We start from the raw sequence: 20364 nt of genomic DNA on the forward strand, positions 1-20364 counted from the left end.
CGTCATTTTTATTCACATTTACACGCCTGCCAAGGCCGAGGCTTCAGATATGTCTGGGGATATAAGATTTCTAGCTAAAAGCAATGTTTTTAAAAATGTATACTGTTGTATTTGTATTGACTACGTCTGCCCACATTGTTCGTATGTCAGCAGATTGATTAACTCAACCTTGTCTGCTCAATAAAATCGATGCAAGCTATTTTTATTTGCCGTCGTAGGTGACAAATGACACTTGAGGCTATTTCTGTAATTTGAGGCATTGATTATTAAAGAGAAAATTCTGAGATTTATGCTACAAGAGTTACATGAAAGAAAAGTCAGCAGCAAGTGCTGCACCATTATTGCCCAAAACAATAGATAGATAATCATGCAATATGTTTTTAAAAGTAGCCATTGTATTTTATTTCTCCAAGCTGAAGGTGCCTTGGATTTAAAGCTATGACATAAGCATCCTATGCCACATACATAGACCTGCCCAAGCATTGGAGTTTTGTTTAAAAATACAATTTATAGAATTTAAAAGCAAATATAATCTGTTATTTTTTATTTTTTATTGAAGAACAGTAATATCCCAAGCGTATACGACACTTGGGTGACTTTGAGCGACTATTTAACCCATTTCTTATGCATAGGGAAGCCCTAACTAACTCTTAGTAGGGCAGTGAACATGAGCTACAGAGAGGCTGGGGTGGATTCCGCACTGGATGTCCAACAGTTGCGTAGAAGCTCTCCAGCTAGCATGAGGCCCAGAGGATTAGGCTCCAATCAGAATGGATTTGACATTTACTGACAGCGCTTGAGACTTAACGGAGAGTACCGTATTTCATTCGATCGCGCTTTGAGTGGGTTCCCTCCTTCTGCTGGGGAAACGGATGGCTGGAGCCTGTTGGTGAAAAATCATCGGCATCAGGTAGGTGAGCGTTTCGGTCTCGCAAGCCGGCGGGCTCAGGATCGTGGACCCCGTGCTTATTCCATGTACAGTCATTTCTGGTTCACGTGACGTCACTGCACGAAGTGGAATTAAACGGGCTTTATTTCGTTGTAATCCCTCATAGCAATCGGCGGAGCGGGTAAAATGTACCAAAGAAGAGAGAGATAAAACCTATTGGATTAGCAAAAGCCTGTCCCTACATCTAAACCAACCTAGCCCCTCCTTTCTTTCTATTTTTTTGGGAACCAACATTTGGTGGCTCAATCATGTATCCTGTCTCAGCCTAGTCTTGCCTAGGTTGTGTACAGTGTTTGTGTGATCCCGGTTGTGTCTACGTGCGGTGTCCTCTTTCCGAGGCAGCGTAACCGGAGATTAATTATTCAAGGACTATCAGCTGGAGGGGGAGGCACCTGACACCAGGGACGTACAATATTACAACCGGATATCAGGTGAATATTCCAAACTCCGCTTTGTCTTTTTTGCGATATCCGGAATCGCCCCTCTCTCCAATACTTTTTGGTGCCACAACACTCGGAGACTTCAACGAGACAAGACAACTCCTACAAGTGGAATACTTTGCTTTGGTGTGGTGTTTCTTCTGTCATTCCGGCTTTTTTCTCCAATGCTGGTCCCCAACAAACAGTTAAGTCTCGGTCGCTCCCACAGTTGGGACACTTTAGGGGGGAATGAGGGTCACTGGGACAGGGCTGAGAGTGTCTACGAGCAGCAGGCGAGAATAGCTGGTCGGAGAAGCTCTCTGTCGTACGGCGAGGGGGGAGGAGGGTGGTACGAGCCTCCTGCTGGGGTACGTCCTCCGGACTTGGATTTGAAACGCGACCCGTATATCTACCCCGAATACGGACAGGTTTACCCGGGGGGTCAGAGGAAGGGATCTGTGCCAGAGCTGAACCACTACGAACGAGCAGCCATGGCTCACAGAGGATCCATTCCACATCAAGATTACTACCCAAACGAAGCGGCCATGACTCCGCGTCCACCTGAGGGTTTTTACCGGCCGGAGCACCAGGCTCCAGCACCTCCCCCTCATCCACTGAGCAGGTCAGGCTCCCATTTTGGGCTTCGTGCTGGGTGGGATCAAGCCCAAAGCGTGAGAGGAGGACCTCAAGCCCCAGCATCAAATATGCCTCCTCCTCCAACCACTCCAACTCACGAGGTGAATCGGGTTTACAGAGAATCTGCTGTTACCAAGATTATGCCTGACAGTCAGCGCAGACCCTCCCGAGATGCATCTCCTGCACACTACAACATGGACCTTGCATCACCTCGGTATGCAAGTGAGCCTCCACCTATGGCTGGTCCATCTGTCTATACTGATGTTAACGGTCGTCCTCTGGATGCGCAACAGCAGGCTGCTACTTGCCTAGTGGTGGATCCTTCCAGTCAAGGTATGATAATGAGGCAGGAGACAGCCTCACCCTATAACATCCCACAACAATTACAGCAGCAGCAGCAAATACAGCAGCAGCAAATGCAACAGCAGCAAATGCAACAGCAGCAATTGCAGCAGCAACAAATACAACAGCAACAAATACAACAGCAGCAATTGCAGCAGCAACAAATACATCAACAGCAATTGCAGCAGCAGCAGCAGCAACAGTTGCAGGCACAAATTCAGCAGGAGCAGTTGCAACAACAGATGCAACCTCCTAACACCATGCCAATGCCCGACCCGAAACTGGCCATGGCGGCTCCACTTCCTCCTCCATCGCCCTCCCCCTTGCAGACCACTGGAGTGGTCCCAGTTGCACCTGTCCCCCTACAGGCAGTGCCAACTACTGCCCTTCCAATTGCTCAACCCCCTCTTCCCCTCCCCGCCCCTCTACCCACAGTGCCCCAAACACCTTTGCCTGTGGATCCTAAGAAGACAGTAGACCCAGAGTTTCTTGCCTTATTGCGAAACGATGGCATCTCTGAAAGCACTATCTCTTTGCTGATCCAGCAGGGATTTGACTCCACTAGCATGTTGGCTGTCATGGAAGATAATGATGTGCGCACCGTGGCGCCCAACCTGGGGCAGGCCCGTGTGCTTTCTCGTGTGGTGCACAACTGCAAACGGCCCGCTGAGGCTCCCCCAGCTCCTTCTCAACCTCAGACACCCATACGCGGGCGTTCAAACAGTTTTAGCCATCGTTCTGATGTCTTTCACCAGCAACAGCACCACCACCACCACCAACAGCCTATACATCCTTCGCAGGCTTTGCATATCGACCCTCACCTAATTCCTCCCCAGACACCTGGGTGCATGCAAACCATCTCACCGAGGATGGGGGAAGTAATAGGCCGACGGCCCAGTAGCGCACCCTCTCAGCAGCTCCTTGAAGCCTCTGGAGGATTCTCAGGCCAAGCGCCTCGTTCCCCGGGGCCATATGTAGGCGCCATGATGCCCGTTCACTCAAGGCCAATGTCTGCATATTCATCAGGAATGACCATGCAAGGGTTTCCCGTGCAAGGTATGCAGATCATGTCACAGCAGATGAGTGGATCCATGCCTGCTATAGCCGGTTCTATTCACCCCATGCCGGGTATGCCCCAGCAGATGCCCGTCTCCATGCCAGCTTTACCTCAAGCGCCGCAGCAGGTACCGAAAGCATACTCTACCAATTACACGGTGCCCATGGAGCTAATGAAGAGGGATCGAAGTTTGTTGCCATTGTCACCCATGCATAGCCCTCACCCAAGTCCCCAACTGATTCGTAAGAGTGGCGGACCAGCACAAGACAATGTTTTGGTACCTTTGGGAGGCCCCACTCAAGGACAAAGTGCCGTGCTTGCTAACCAGAAGCTAAGTCGGCGCACTGGTCCACCTGTCATTGTGTCCACCATGGCATCTCCAGACACAAGTAATCTTTTTTTTCTTTTTTATTGTTTTCCAACAATAGCTTTTTTTGGTTTTATCATGTTTGGAGTTTTATTGCGTTTATCAGCCATCATTATGTTCATAAAAACAGTTTCATTGCTTTTGTGGCTGCCTTAGCTCGTCTGTTTTGTGAAAAGTGTAAACTTGGTAGTTTTAAATGAGGCTGGCATTGAGTTGTTTGGTTGTTTGCGGCAATGGTTTGCTAATTCCAATTTGTTAATGTCGGCAGTCATTTGCCAGTCTCCTAGCAAGGATTTAGTTTCTCATTTCACTCTCATTAGTGTGTAACATTGTCAACTGAACCGAACGACACCATTGGCTGCTTTTGTACAACCATGTTGTATAATCTGCTGCAGCAATGAGGACTTTGCACAATAGTTGATATAGCATTACTGTTAAATGCAGGACCCCCCCCTAAAAGCTCATTGCAGATATTATTCAATTATAATAATGCATGTATTTGAGAGTAGGCTTTAAAGCCATAGGCTAAACACCCTTACCTACATTTACCCAACAAAGTGCACACTGACATGCATCCAGTATCGTGATAGAATCAGATCTGATATTAATATCCAGTTTGCTCTTTTTGGGTGGCAACATCAGAGTGTATTTTAGTTCCGAATGATAACAACCTGGTCTCTCCTCATCATTGCGCCGATAAAATCAAATTACAGTGCTGATGGGCAATGTGTGAGTGTGTCATTTTCCCTCTGCACGCCATAGTGACAAGACAGAGGGGTGCTTTAATCCTTTTAGATCCTCCGTTTCCACTGTTGCACTAATCCACAAATACTGTCATTCTGTCCTCTTTTGAGCGAGACTGCACGCAGCCAGGAGGTTGACACTGAGGCACTGCAAAAGCTTTCTTAATGAAGCTCATTTTATTGTGTTTCTGATTATATAAAGTGTAAGAGAGGGGCTATTAAGACCCTTTGGGCCCTTCATTGAAACACTGGTGTCATTAGCAGCGATTGTGAAATGCATACATCACAATCAGCCAATTTGCAGATAGTTTTGCGGTTTTATTATTTTATTTATTATGCGTACAGTACTTGTACCCTGGAAACTATGTTTTGTTGCCATTTATAGCATCATTTCAACGAAAAAATATTGCTGAACTTTGAAGAAACTTAATTACGGGAAATATCTAGATATCTATCATTAATCACAGCCACTGGCTAAAAACCACAAAACCAATTTACTTTATTTTATGCTACTTTTGTTGAAAAAAAAAGTTGAAAGTATGTTCTGGTGACAGACAAACTTGCATCCAATACTATGGCCCTTTGTGGAATAGATTGCCCACCCCTGACCTAGCATCTGATGTTGCGCGGAATACCCTTGAGCAAGACCCCGCCTCCAAATGACTAACCAGCACTCGCTTCCCATCCCCCCACGTGGGCACGCTGGCCATATTTGGCACAGTAGGATTTCCACTTCCTTACTTCCACCCCGCCGAGGTGCGCTGGTTCTCGTCGGACTTGGCGGTCCAATGCCAGTGCAGGTCAGTCCCGCTCTGCGTGACACACTCGCCGTGATTTCCCGTCGCTCGATGACGGGGGGAGAATCGGCGAGTATTAGTTCTGGGATGGCAGATTATGTATTAACCGAGGGAGCGGGTCAACGCGCCGAGTGAAGGATTAGGCAACGGAGGGAAAGGGGAGGGGGCAGGGACGGATATTGTCCTGCTACGGACTGATGATTGACGGTCGCGGACGGGGGGGAGGACAGAAGGCGTTGACAGCTGTCAGTCAACCTTGGACTCGCTACATCGAGAGTGAGATTTATTAGACGGTGCAAACCTTGGCCCGATTCTGGCTCGATAGTCATTTTGCATTGTGTTTGCTGTGTGTCTATTTGTCACACACATACAAGGGATAAATATTTACTTCCGTTTGACCCGAAAGGATGCTCGGCACCGGATTACATTTGCATGTTTTCAGCTCCCGGCCACTGGTGTAGCCAAGATGCAACTTAAATCATGGCACGGAGGGAAAGGGAGAGCACTTGAAATACTGCTACTTTTACTGGAATTAAGTCTAGCAGTGGTCATTTCTATGCCCTGTTTCAATTGTAATCTGAAAAATTCAATTATAGACATATTGCATTATAGTTGTGCAGCTCGGTGAATGAGTGCTTACCAACCACATCTGCCTCTTAGTTTTGGATCTTATTTTCTGTGCTTGTATGGGACTTATCTAATAGCCAGATTCCCAAAATATGCATGTTACGTTCTTAATTTTGCCTTGTTATGAATGTGTGTGATAACCTGCCCCAAAATGTCTTGCAGCTGTTGAATATTTAAAAAAACGGATGGCTTGTTATATTACTCAATATTTTACATTAACAAATAATGTGAACATTTCATATTCACAGATGCTCAACATTTATGATGGATCTCTTTTCCAAAATATATATTTATGAAGCCATGAGTTTGTTTAAAAGGTCAAAATGAAAATGAAAAGTACTCTTTCTGTTGTTTGCTTAACACCCGCCCCCCGTTTTTCCCATTTTTTTTGCGATATTTTTATAGTGTCTTGGAACCATTTGAAGCCCATTTCCATTATTTATTATGGGAAAAATAGATTTGGAATTTGAACAGCCTTCTAGAACAAATTGTGATCGAGAACCAACGTTTGCCTATATTGATATTTTATGGGGCGTCCGTAATAATCGAGGCCTCCCTGAATATACATTTTAATGACCAAAAAAATAGCCTCGAGCCTTATGGCGGGTTCAATTGGAGTCAAATAGCCTCATAAGAGGCTAGCTTGATCTCAAAACCCGGACCATAACAAACATGTTTTAATGTTCCCCATTGTACTGTTGTGGTGGGGTGGGGGCTTTAATAATATCGTTAACAGAAGACGTGTGAAAGTAACAGCAGCTCCTCCCATTTGGCTTTCTACAGCTTGCAGGACTACTGATGTTTGCTTATGTGTGTGTTGTGTGTGTGTTCGCTGGCAAGTGGCACAGAGGTTCTCTCCCACACCAGCTGTTCCCCTCGATACCAGGCAGGATCATTTCCTCTTCCCCTAATGAAAGGATAACGTGCACATGGATTGCAACCATGCGTCACTCCACTTCTTATTTTCATTCTTCCTTATCTTCTTTTGGTAAAACTGACCTCAGGCCATCTTTGTTCATCTTGAAATCATTGCACTGTGTTGGAGGGATCAGTGGAGGAATGGATTTTTTTTTAAGGGAAATGAAAGAAATATGTCAACATAGAAACGGGACTAAGAACTTTTCTATTATTACTGTTTGTTTGGTTTTTTCTTCCAAGTCTGTCTTTGGCTAAAAGCACCACAGAATGGAGAGTATGGCTTCCCACTGATGTGTGGTTTTAAGATATGAGAGACTTTAAAAAGCCACTTTCCTTTTTGTATTCAATCAATAATTTGTCTTTCCAGTCAAACAAACAATCATTTCATATTTTCTTCTGCTTAAGCTCACCGTTTTGCTGATAAGCCAAACCCGCTGAAGCCCTTTTAAATTAACATTTAAATGAGGAAAAAAAAAGAAATTTAATGACTTGTAAATGCAACAATTTGGAAACACCCATATTTTTTAAACCGCTGATTTTTTTTCAAACGGCGTCATCCCTACTGTTTTCACGCCAAGAGGTGCCACATTAAACTGGTCACCAGTTTAATTGTTCGGATAATAAACCGACAAGCCTAACCACCTATGGACATGCGTCAACACGCATGTTTTCGGAATGTGGAATGAAAAACCCGGGAAAACCCGAGCATATGTTGGGATCCCTCACTGCCAACCCTCCATGATCCCTCGGTTTTCGCTGGATTGTGAGCTACGGTGCTTCTGGAGCGTAGACTTGGTAACACATTTTTTGCAGTACATTGGTGCAGACAGCAGACGAAGAAAAACTACAGTGATGTTTTCACACAGACGAGGAATGAATACGAATTTATGTCCTGACACGGGCCAATCCCTACCCCCCAACTTGAACATCTGTCTTCCCCTTGCAGCTGTGCGATCTCATTCATTCCTTCTTTTCTGGCCACCGAGGCTCTCGTCTTCGCGTCCCCGTTGCACAGAATAGCGTTTGTACTTTGGGCGTTCGTCAGGGGGGGCAGATGGGATGACGGATTTTCGGGACGGGATTATACAGTTGACCTTTCTTTCTTTTGGCTTGTCATGAATGAGAGCTTGTTTTTCTTTTAACTATGGCTCTTCTTTAGTTTCTTTAGTTTCATGTTGTAAGCAAAGACCAACAATGAAACACCTTGAAGTCTCTCATTCAGCTTGTATGGAGCCACGTTTGCTGTTTTTGTCATACCATGAGGTTATTCCTAATATTTTGGTGGATGAAGAGGAATTTTCAACAATGTAATCAGAAAAATAAATCAAGAATTAACGTATTAAGTTTACACTTGCACGAAATAATTGGCTGGGCTAAAGATCCATTTTGACTGGGACAGGCTATCAATGGCATTAAAACAGATTCGTTGTAGTTGTTTCCTTTAAAAAATGCTAAAATCAAAAATATTCTCCCTGAAATTAAAATGTTTGATTTATTTGTTTCATTTCTTTAAAATAGAAACAAAGAGAGAATAATTTTTTTTTTATCAGCTTTCTTGTTGGGGCTCAAAACCAGGGTGTGTTTCGGTTTTTATTCAATTGAAATCATATAGTGAATGGATTGTAGCGTCATAACCTGGAGGACTACCTTATTGACCTTCATTAGATAAATCCAATTAAAGCGTCAATCACAGTCGCATAGTAGTGGTTGTAACCAAGTTAATCTGTCACTCACTAATCCCCATTTAAGTCTCCAAGAGTTCATATGTTCTACTCGCCAAGGTGTGTGTTGACATAGGCGTCTTTACTGCTGTTTGCCAAAGATGTAGCGCTCGCTGCCATTGTCAAGCCCAAACCTTCATTGAATGTTACGGGACATTTTTTTAAGTTTCAATAATATCCCCGTGCATGCGAACATGTGGCTTTAATTCACAGTTGAATGACATTGACATGTGTAAAATGAGCGATATCACGGTGAACAGCTTGAGTGTGCGCACACAAAAGGGTCTGGCACTCTTAAAGGACCCTGAAGGCCACATCAGCATTAATAAAAAAGGAAGGGAATTCAAAAAAGAAAAAACTGTAAAAGAGAAGAAGGGGGAGGCGACACCAGCTCCAACTGGTCCTCCTTGAGCATTTTTTTCCCTCCCATCTCTGTCTTTTTGGGCTTTTCCATTCCGTCCTCTCCCCCACCCGTTGCCTTTCCCCTCTGCCTCGCGCTCTCTCTCTTTCTCTGTGTGGTTGGCAACAAAAGGCTGCCTGACGTCTGAGTGAAAAGACCAAAAACCTGCCGCCTCCAAGAGCGTGGTGGGTTGGGGGGGAGGAGGAGGAGGAGGAGGAGGAGAGGGAGGTGCGAGCGATCTGGAGGAGGAAGAAGAGGAGCGCATAGAGAAGTGCTTGCCGCTGCTGGCTTCAGACAAATAGAAATCCATTTTTGGGGGGAGGTGGGGGGGTTCCCTTTCAGTGGAGATTAAAAGAAGCGCAATTTTTTTTTTTTTTTTTTGGGAACCATCTATTCTGCATCCCTTCTCGTCCACGAGGAAAATAAAAGACATGGAGCTCCAGGGGGTGAGGTGACCAAGGAGGAGGACACATTTGGAAACAAGCTATAAGAGAGGGAGGAGGAGGAGGAGCGCCGGAGGAGGACGTGAAAGAATCCGTTAAAACGTCCACTTTTCCTTTTTTTTTTTTTTTTTTTTTTAAATCTCCGACACATTTTGTGGACCATGTGCCGCTCCTGATTGGAAGAATGTGGCGACAGCAGCATTTCCCAGGCAAGCACGCCTCTCGGTTAGGAAAAAAAAAATACAAATCTAGCAGATTCGACGAAGGAGGCGGCGGCGGCTAATGAGCCTTCGTAATGTATTTGCAATGAAGTGTGTCATACGTGCGTTTGAGAGCGCCGCGCTGCTGCAACGAGCACCGAGAGGGCGGGGGGGAAAGCTGGGGGGGGGGGATTGAAAGGTTGTCATGTGTCATCATCTGTAGGCCGGAGACAAATGTGTGTGTGTTCGCGAGTGTCATCCTGGTAGAAAAGTGTGTTGGATGCGTACGTTTGATTTAGTTAACACAATTTTGCTCATATTTTTTTGGTTACCTTGAATGGCCATGCTAAATGTGTCAAAAGAATAAGTTGTGTATGTGTTTTAGTCAGCTGTTTGTTTTTAGCTTCTCAATTGATCCTTATGACCAGATGTCAGCAAATGTGCACATCTTGACATTTCTGTTAGGTGGATATTATGTGTGGCTTTCTTACTTGCATATACGTAACCGCTCGATGTTTCCGTAAGCGCTGACGGATGATTTGGTATCGCGCAGGCCCTGGAGTGATAGCGTTTGTCTCCATTCCTGTGTTTGTTACTGATATCAAGCTCCCTTATTCTCCCTCTTTTTTTCCACCACGGTGCGTCTTGTATTAAGTTTGGAGGAAAGGAGGAGGAGGAGGAGGAGGAGGAGGAGGAGGAAGAGGAGGGCAGCGGCAGGACAAACAAGGTCTTTGTGTGGCCACATAGTAGAAGAAGCGATAGGCTGCTGGTGTAGACGGGGCCCTGATAGGGTCCAGCTGGGGCAAAGCAAAGGAAGATTGGGTGGGGGTGCGGGTTGGCTCACAGAAGAGAAGTCGGCCTACAAAAAGATTGCACACACACACACAGCCCTCTTTTTTGCCCGATGCCAGGGGATCATAAAAGCCACTCCAGAAAATAGACAGTGCCAGGAACACAGCACCCCCCTATTGTAACTCGTATGTGTGCACAAAAGTTGAATGTTTTGTATTGTCGGCAGGGGAATGTGGTTAAAATGTACGGGTGTGTTTGCAAATTTGCACTTGTGTTACTTGTAGCCATGTTCCAATCCGATATGGCTATTTATGGAGTATCTGATTTCATCGGGAGATCGGGTCCGATTCAGTAGTTTTGTGAGTTTCCGGTGTAATCGTACTTTTTGACTGCTGTAACTCCCAAAAACTGCTGAGATGTATCCGATGAGATTAGGAACCAAAAACAGTAACAAAGTATCGTGTAATATCATTACCACCAAGGCTAACTTTAATACAAAAATGTATGATTTGTCATTTCCTGGTTACATGATTTTTTGGGGGATTATTTGTACTGGTTTAAAAAGTATTGGCAAAACATATGAGAATAGTCAGAGGTCATAAATTGGCAAATTTCCACATATTAAGTCATGTCTTGTCAAAAGCACAGACCTCTAACAAGACCAACATGTCAGCTGTGTGGGACTATTTCTTTTTAGAAATTATTGATCAAAGTAGAGCATCATGTAATATTCGTACACAGAGCATTTCTTGAGGAAGTAGCAGCAGCAATCACTTAAATAGGAAAAATAGGATTTGACAGGATTTACTGGTTCCAATTTCACCCATGATATTTTCTACTTTACAAATATGCGTATCAAAAAACAACTCTTTGGTTCCTCTGATCCAGGCTAGAAAAATGCCTTGTTATCACCTTCATCCAGATTCTGACAAAAAGGATCTTGACTATTTCTCAGCTCATAAAATCTGAAGCCTCCTAAATGCCAAAGCGACGTCCTGCCAGCAACTAGTCCCTCCTTTAAAAGTCATCAGTTTCTTTGTCCTTTGGCTCTTCTAAAAATCTGCCACCTTCTGTTTGCCAGTTGATGTCCCTCAACCCCTTATTTGGGTTCCATTGCTCACCCTCCATGTTTGGGAAGACTTTAATATCACCGCACTTGCCACAAAGAACCCCAACTGCGCTCCGTGCCCTGCCTTCTAACCCCCCCCTCGTCCTACTCGCGTTCTCATTCGCCACCACCGAAATCCACCAGCCTCCCCCCCGGCTTGGGAGTTGCTAGGTAACCCGAACCAGCTGTTGGTCCCGAGCCCATTGAGGCGCTCTTGGCTGGAGGTCAAGCGCGGAAAAGTTTTCCCGCGAATGTTGGTGGTGAACCCGACGACCGCCGCCGTGGCCTCGACTTCATCCCGCCGTTGGAAAATCTTCCTCACTTCCTTTTGTTTTTGCACTTTTATTGTTCCGCTAATGGAGAGGCCCGATGTGGGGGCGCGCACCCGAGGCGTGCGTTTCAGCACCTTTCTCCTCTTGAATCGACGGGAAGTTGAGTAGAAATGGACATAAAGCCATCCCTAAAGTGGGTCACCCCCTGTCTGGGGGGGTCCAACGCCAGACTTCAAGTGTGGCACTAGATGAAAGATATACTTTCTCATTGGAGATCAATGTTAAAGCCAGTGTGAAATATGGAATACTAGCGATTTCTTGGAGGGAGGGAATACCAATAGGGCTACCAAAACAGAAATTTTCATCATTGACAAGCCAGATTTGCATAATTTGGTCCTACCAACCTCTCCCAGTAAACTGAAATGCACATCTAGTAGTTCTGTCAATGGCACTGAAAAATGAGCATTTGCAACCAACCCTTCCAGTTTAAATCAATTGGACATCTATGCTTGTTGATGGTAGGAAATGAGTTAAATACAATGGAATAAAAAAGAAGTCAACTTCTATTTTGGGCCATAACAACATTGTTTCTTTTTTTAATGAACATTTTATTAATTTATGACTGAAATTTTTATGAGGAATATTCACAAATATGATTTAAAATTATATTTAATTTTATTATAAATTAATATAAAAACAACCTCAGAAAAATTAATTTAACATGACATAAATCTATATATTTTTCAATTTGAATTTTATCAATTTTTTTAAACTACTAAAAACAGTCACCTGTTAAAAAATATATATAATGGCATAATTGGGCTCTACATTCTTAATTGCGGTACACTAATGTATCTGTTTTTTTGTTTGTTTGTTTTTTACGTCAATTGTAATAATTTGGCCACAATAGAAAAAACAAAATTGAACCAAACTATTGTACTTGGTGAAAACGAAAGATCTTGTGATGCTCTCTTTCTCCTTCCCCTCCCTTTTCAGTCTCTTATTAGAATCCAAAGTGTTTTTCTTTTCTCGATTGCAACATGTGCAATCCATTTGTGGTTTGGAGATCTCGCTTGCCAGCTTCACCCCCCCTCCCAAAAAAAAAGACTTTTCATAGCTCCTGGAGAATCATTCAGTTTGTGATTAGCGTTGGCCGTAGAACGATGGATGGAGCTTTCAAGCTTGCAGCGGCACATCAAAAAAATCCCGGCAGACCTCCAGCGGAGAGGGCGACCTGCTGTCAGATAAAGCCATATTTACGTTGGACCCGTTTAAACGCGGCGCTCTGCGCCCCGCTCGCGGACAGAACGGCCGAGCCGCTTGTTGGGAAATGATAAAAACGCTTTTAGTACGTTAATGGGGGTTTGGCACCAGCACTTTGTAATTCTATCCAAAACATTACCAGCCTTAAATATCCCGCCGTCTAATGTAAACCATCTTCAGTCACGCTCTTACATGTGCTTTCCGATGTTTACTTAAAAGCAAGATGATACTTGACTTTTTGCTTGGAGGCGGAGACTTTGGGCTCCGCGCTGGTTTCCCTCGCCGTCCGGTTTTTGCAGTTTGGACGCAGGGTGGGGCAGATATGGATTTAATAAACCGAAAGGAAGTGTCATCATGGGAATCTAAAGAATTATTGCTTTCGTGCATGCAAAATATGGAGGACAGGACAGGAGTCATGTGAGGTGCCTTTAAGTGTCTTTAAAATGATGGATTTGGGCCAAAAATATGGTCTGCTATCTTCAAAATGACAGAAAAAGTACATCCAAATGAAAAAAAACATTTTTTTAGTTGCACAGGCCGCTTACACAAAAAAAAAAGAGCTGGAAATATTTGCATTCTGTGTGCATGCATGAAATAACAAAAGTTTAAATCATTCCAACGTGACTTTTGTGCATTGTTTGGTTGCTGCAACTTATTAGTCCTAAAAATACGGCAACACTATTCTATTGGAAAAATTTTGCAAACTGTTGGCTCCGTTTTTGCTTTTAAAAATGATATATTGATTCTTAACGGAAGCGTATCGATAGAGAACCTTTTGGGATATATTACAAGTTGGATATATCGTCGGACATGGGCCAGCCTTCTTTTTTTGCGTATATGGAAGCACCTGCGAGTAATAATGCAAGCAAAGTTGCCTTTCAAGGTCCTTTGTCACTCATTATTCTTTTTATGATCATTTCTTTTCATGTAGCTCTCTTCATCATATCCAGCTCAGGCACTTGGATGGAGTGCTGCTTTTATTACAAGTCCCACACAGTCATATTGTTAACGCGAGTGATATAAAAGTCTCTAGTTAAAAAAAATGAAAAAAGAAAAAGAAAATCATCTTTTTATCTTCAGACTCATAAAGCCAGTCACAAGATGGCTGTAAAAACATCATTCAACACAGGAGAGCGATGACAGGAAGCAAAGTTAGAAGCCAAACCAGGAAGCAGAACATCATAAAAATTGGTTTTAGTCATAACATAAAATATTGGTGGCTTCTGTTTTTTTTTAGAGGCCATGAGATTACATTTTGGATGGATTTTTTTGGGGGGGACAAGTGGGTGTTAATGTTTTGCAATTTAAACAGTGCTTTATGAGATTTTTCTTTTTAAATTTAATTCATATTTGGATGACTCAAAGCTATTTTCCATAAATAATCTCGCTGCCATTTCTAGCATTTTCCTTTTCTTAAAATGCAACTTTTTTCTTCCTTAGTTTCATCTCAAATGTTCTCAAATCTCATTAAAATGCGTTTAAAGGTGTCGAACCTTAATGGCAAAATTTCTCCTCTTCGTTGGATAACTGTAATGAAACCTACTAGAAGATCAGCCATTCATTTCAGATGAATCAAAATCACAAAAGATGATCATTCCTTCCATCAGCCGCTGAATAAAAATCACGTCGCGCCCAAATCGTGCAATCGCCATGACAACAGGCATCAACGAGGAGTCATCCAAAACCTTTCCTTGCTCTATCTAATCTTATTTTGGGTTATGGAGAAGATCTGACCCGATTGGATGATTGAGGTGCTGACCTCACGGAATCAAAGTACCTGTTGCCGGGTAACGTGGCAGATACAGTATCAGCATTTGGTGTGTGTGTGTGTGTGTAGCATGTGTGCCAGCGTAGGGGTCAGTTAGGGGAAAGTACTTCCTGTTGTCGTTCCCCTTCTTCCTCAGAGCGAATAACTCAAACGGCCGTGTCTCCTCCGCAGGTATCCGGCCGCAGATCATGAACGGGCCCATGCACCCGCGTCCGTTGGTGGCGCTGCTGGACGGACGCGACTGCACGGTGGAGATGCCCATCCTCAAGGACCTGGCCACCGTGGCCTTCTGCGACGCGCAATCCACGCAGGAAATTCATGAAAAGGTCTGTTTTTTTTTTTTTTTTTTTTTTTACCAAGATAATAGTAAGTAGTAGTAAGATATTATACAAAGTTATAAATTCCAGGCTTTTCGTGCGGTGAATCAAGCCTGTCGCGATAAGTCGATTTGTCGCACAGGAAATTAAAAAAAGAAGTGGGTAAATTTGCAGGGTTGCCATTTATTGCCCAGTTAAAAATTCCGCCGTTGATCGCCTATTGAATGCTTTTATTGTCATTATATAACCCCGCAGGAAATTCATGAGAAGGTCCGTTTTTTGATTTTTTTTTTACTAAGATACTAGTAAGATATAATACAAAGTTATAAGTTCTAGGCTTTTCGTGTGGTGAATCAAGCCTGTCGCGATAAGTCGATTTGTCGCACAGGAAATTTAAAAAAAAAGTGGGTAAATTTGCAGGGTTGCCATTTATTGCCCAGTTAAAAATTCCGCCGTTGATCGCCTATTGAATGCTTTTATTGTCATTATATAAGACTGCACACTTCCTTTCACAGATGTTTATTGTTCTTTAGCACACCGTGGGATTAGAGTTCAGACATACAAACGTCTATATTAAACATTATACGGCATTACCATTGCTAACTTGAGGTTCATGGCAATGAATAATTGTCCATCCACAATTTAAAAATTTATTTATTCTCACCCTCTTGCTACTGTGACAGTGAAATTTCCCAAATATGGGATGAATAAAGTTCTCTCATCTAATCTAAAATAGGACTTCAAACATGTTTTAGCAAGGGAGACATTTCTACTTATAAAGACTGTAAAAGGAACATAATATTAAACATTTTTTCCACATCTTTTCTGTTATGAAGATGAAACGAGCTCGCGTGTAGTCATCAATTGAACCAGAACCATAATTGCCTGATTTGCCAGTTTTTGTGGCATTTGCATGCCGCAGTTTTAACTAAAACATTGTCTCCGCAATTAATAAACCCTCGCCAGCGTAACAGTTTCATACCGGAACGGAATTAAAGCAAAAGGCGAGCTTTATTAACCTTGGCTTGAGTGTCCGGTTTCCTTCCTGAAAGCAAAAAAAAACAGACACAAAAAAAAAACCTTCTATGGAAATTCCATTCTAATCCACCGCCGCGGTGAAGTTAATTCCGTTAGCGGTTAGTTTTGTGGATCTAAGCCTGTTATTTTTAAAAGCGCTCGCTACGCCACCTTGACTTTAATGTGACAAACAGCCGATTTGGCAGCTTCTTATTCAAACGCTTGCACAACAAGACATTTGCATTTAGATGACGGAGAGTCGAAATTCACTTCCATCCTGGAAAAAAAAACCTTTTTTTTTTTTTTTGCTTGTCGCCTTGCTTTTGGAACAAAGTGACAAATGAAATTGCGACCCGCAATACAACAGGACGCTTTTAGTGACTGAGGTCCGTCCACTCGTGCGGTAGTTACGTTCAGTTTGCCTTAAAAAAGTTAGGTTATTATTATTGGTCATAAATAAACTTATATAGTAGGTAATAGTCTACAGTGATGAATTGGTCTCTTGATTGTGATTTTCTTGTCGTTTACGCTATTAATTCTGCAATGTTGGTTTCACTAGTGTAAATATACTATATAAAATACTGTTTATGTCATTAAATAAGGATAAGTGTGACCAAATGTTGCATTCAGGTACTGAGCGAGGCGGTGGGAGCTATGATGTATCACACCATCACGCTGACCCGAGAAGACCTGGAGAAGTTCAAAGCGCTGCGCATCATCATCCGCATCGGCAGCGGCTACGACAACATCGACATCAAGGCGGCCGGAGAACTCGGTGAGACGTCCGAGTGGACGCCGTCCGTCCGTACGGGGCGGTCAGCATTGGAATTCCCCTGACTGCTTTTCCCGCAGGCATCGCCGTGTGCAACATTCCCTCGGCGGCCGTGGAGGAGACGGCCGACTCCACGCTCTGTCACATTCTCAACCTGTACAGGCGGAACACCTGGCTTTACCAGGCTCTCCGGGAGGGCACGCGGGTCCAGAGCGTGGAGCAGATCAGGGAGGTGGCGTCGGGGGCGGCCAGGATCCGGGGGGAGACGCTCGGCCTCATCGGATTCGGTGAGTCCGGGACCCGAAGATTTGCTGACAAATGGCATTTTCAGTTTTACGCTCTTTGGATTGTTTGAAATTTGAAGTCGGGTCATAAACTGGGTGCCTTGGTTGGTCCTCCTTAGGTCGCGCGGGGCAAGCGGTGTCCATGCGGGCCAAGGCGTTCGGCTTCAACGTGATCTTCTACGACCCGTACCTGCAGGACGGGCTGGAGCGCTCGCTGGGCGTGCAGCGTGTCTACACGCTGCAGGACCTCCTTTACCAGAGCGACTGCGTCTCTCTGCACTGCAACCTCAATGAGCACAACCACCACCTCATCAATGACTTCACCATCAAACAGGCACGATGCGCGCACACTCAAATCAATCAAGTCACCTTAAAAATAATACTACCATTACTACTGAAAACTACATATGTCCAAATTTAGTCAGGTTTTTTTCCAGAAGACAAAAAGCCAATATAAATTTTATGTGAAGTTTTCTTATGATTACACTTAAAAACATTTTTTTTTTAAAATAAATCTGTTGCAGATGCGTCAAGGCGCATTTTTGGTGAACGCGGCGCGAGGGGGCCTGGTGGACGAGAAGGCCTTGGCGCAGGCCCTCAAAGAAGGCAGAATACGTGGCGCCGCTTTGGACGTCCACGAGTCGGAACCCTTTAGGTGCGTCCAATTAAAAAGGCCAACCGGCTCGGCGGACCGCCGCCGACGTCCGCTATTTCTCAAGACTTTGTACTCTGCAGTTTCTCCCAAGGTCCCCTGAAGGACGCCCCCAACCTGATCTGCACGCCGCACACCGCCTGGTACAGCGAGCAAGCGTCGCTGGAGATGCGCGAGGCCGCCGCCACGGAAATCCGACGAGCCATCACAGGTACGAAAGCAAATGAAGGGTTGGACGGTTAAAGATGGCAAGGGAAGGACGTTTTTGGCGTGTCTTTGCCTGTCGCGTCAGGTCGTATTCCCGACAGCCTGCGAAACTGCGTCAACAAAGAGTTTTTCGTCACCTCGGCGCCCTGGGGCATGATGGAGCAACCGCAACCTCACCCGGAGATCAACGGTGCCGCCTACAGGTAGGAGGCCTTTACAATCGGCACGTTTCGGACTCACTTCTTATCGATTTGAGTCCATTTAGGCAAGCGTCCCTTTCTGTTGACGTCAGGTCGCTTCATATTCCGTGGCGGGCATTTCAGTGTCACTTCCCGTCAGTGGCATTGATGTGTGTATATGTACAGATGATGTGGGTTCTCTTCAGTGTGATTGACCCGATTCTAATTGATCCAGACCCAATCGAGAGTTGTTTAAGGGTTCAAATCTGTGTCCAAAAAATGTGTTGGAAATGTGAGGAGGTGACGTTGGCCTTTGGAGTTTCCACCTGGGCTTCCTACTTGACTGAAGTGCTTCTCTCACACACAGCCGAATCAACCAAACCATGGTTCACGCCGTAGCAACGGGGGGGATGCACGACAAAATATATTCCTAAAGCTCAAAAAGCAGGTAAATGGATCAAAAGCAAACAAAAAAAGCTCCCCCTGTCAACCTCGGTGTGTATTACATTGACTTCTACTGTATTTTACCTCCACTCCCTTCCGATTTCACCCTTGATTTCCCCAAATTGTCGTGGATCAACGTTGTGGGGACCCCTGGCTTTTAAAGTCTCACTGTCACGGTTTTTGTCACACTAATTTAAATGATGTAGTTTTCCAAAATCAATGATTAATACTCGCAAAGATCCTTAATTATTGAAATTGTGAGATGAAAATTAGTTTGGAGACGGTTTGCCGATGCATAGTTGAAAGCGACGACGTCATCGGAGAGAAGGGTCTCGGCCGAGGGTGCATGACTTAATGGAAAAACGGTAGTCAAGACTTGTTTACTTTATCGTGTGACGGGTCGGAATATGAAAAAGTGGATCAGAAGAGGAAGCAAGTCCTAGAAAACAGAATTCAGAACCAAATGATTAACATTACATTACCACCTAGCGAAATGGGATTAAAAGTATATTTATATACAAAAAGAAAAAGCTGTCGTAACTCCGTACAAGTCAATTTTTGGAATTGGGTAGTGAACTTCCTAAAGTGACAGTGGGCCTTTAAGCGAAAAGCGCTTTTCTTTTTCTTTTTGTTGAAGCGTTTTGTTTTTTTCTGCGTGAACAGGTTCCCTCCTGGCATGGTGGGGGGCGTGGCGCCCGGGGGGATCCCCCGACCCCTGGAGGGGCTTCTGCCCGGCGGAGTGCCCATCGCCCACACCTTGCCCCCGGGCACGCACGCGTCCCAGGCCACCTCCCCCAACCAGCCCAGCAAACACGGCGATCCCAGCAGAGAGCACATGAGCGAGCCGTGAGGCCGCGGACGAGACTGTTGCGTCCCTCCCGGACTTTTAAGAGGGAATTTACAGCCCTCTCTCCCCTTTGCCCCCTATTTCCCCCCCGTCCCCCCTTTCAACGTTTTCTTCATTCCGGCAACCAACATGTCTGGTGTTGATTTTGTTTTTGTTTCTTTTCTTTCTTCTTTCAATGTTGTGTTGCAAGTGTTGTTCTGTTTCTACAAGTGTTACTCGTGTTTTTTTTTTCTAGCAGGAATTTTACTCATCAAGCGTTACAAGACAAAAACGATATCCGTAAATTATATTTGCATCGTCATGAGCTAGCAAGTAGGACAGAACAACAAGCCGCATCTCGGTCGACACCAATCCGCTTAAGTTCTTTTCCTCATTTTTTTTTTTAAACGCGTCAAATTATTTGTTGTGCAGTTTGGTTATTGAATGTCTTAAATCACGTGACCTCTCCTTCTAGTTTTTTTATCGTTCTTTTTTTGCGTGACTGTGTTTGTTCTTGTATAAGGTGAACATAAAAGTATAACATAAGGTGCAGCTAGAAACCATAAATAAAAACATGCTGTCCTGATTGGTAAGTGCTGTTGCTAAAATGTGTTTTATTGAACAATGTTTAAAATGCTAAAGTGTGACCCCTTGTGTGCTTCTGCGTGACTACAGGCATACTATTAATAGTCTACTTTTTTTTTTTAAAGATCTAGTCTTACTGGTACACATGGTGTTTTTTTGTTGATTCATTTATTCCTTATCCTCACTAACCAAGGACCACAGAGCTGTGAGGCCAACACATTTAAGCCACCGGGGCCCCTTACAATTTGACCCTTTGACC

General features: G+C 44.2%; 1 protein-coding gene across 5 annotated transcripts in view; it reads left to right on the top strand.

Annotated features, from left to right (window-relative positions):
- The window catches only part of ctbp2a (C-terminal binding protein 2a), a 38038-nt gene extending 17925 nt beyond the window's left edge, over positions 1-20113 (top strand). Inside the window, exons 1-10 of one of the 5 annotated variants that reach the window (XM_077613189.1) lie at positions 1083-3792; positions 14994-15148; positions 16787-16931; positions 17009-17215; positions 17332-17546; positions 17737-17867; positions 17948-18075; positions 18157-18274; positions 18618-18698; positions 19358-19504. In XM_077613189.1, coding sequence (XP_077469315.1) covers positions 1554-3792; positions 14994-15148; positions 16787-16931; positions 17009-17215; positions 17332-17546; positions 17737-17867; positions 17948-18075; positions 18157-18274; positions 18618-18684 — 3405 coding nt within the window. In that variant the 5' untranslated portion in view covers positions 1083-1553 and the 3' untranslated portion in view covers positions 18685-18698; positions 19358-19504. Of the gene's footprint in view, positions 1-1082; positions 3793-9253; positions 9629-14993; positions 15149-16786; positions 16932-17008; positions 17216-17331; positions 17547-17736; positions 17868-17947; positions 18076-18156; positions 18275-18617; positions 18699-19357 lie in introns of those variants that run through there. The other 4 variants (XM_077613192.1, XM_077613188.1, XM_077613191.1 and 1 more) reach the window with 4 other exon arrangements.
- The last annotated feature ends 251 nt before the right edge of the window (positions 20114-20364 follow it).

This window comes from Stigmatopora argus, chromosome 11, assembly GCF_051989625.1.
Source record: "Stigmatopora argus isolate UIUO_Sarg chromosome 11, RoL_Sarg_1.0, whole genome shotgun sequence".
Lineage (NCBI taxonomy): Eukaryota > Metazoa > Chordata > Actinopteri > Syngnathiformes > Syngnathidae > Stigmatopora > Stigmatopora argus.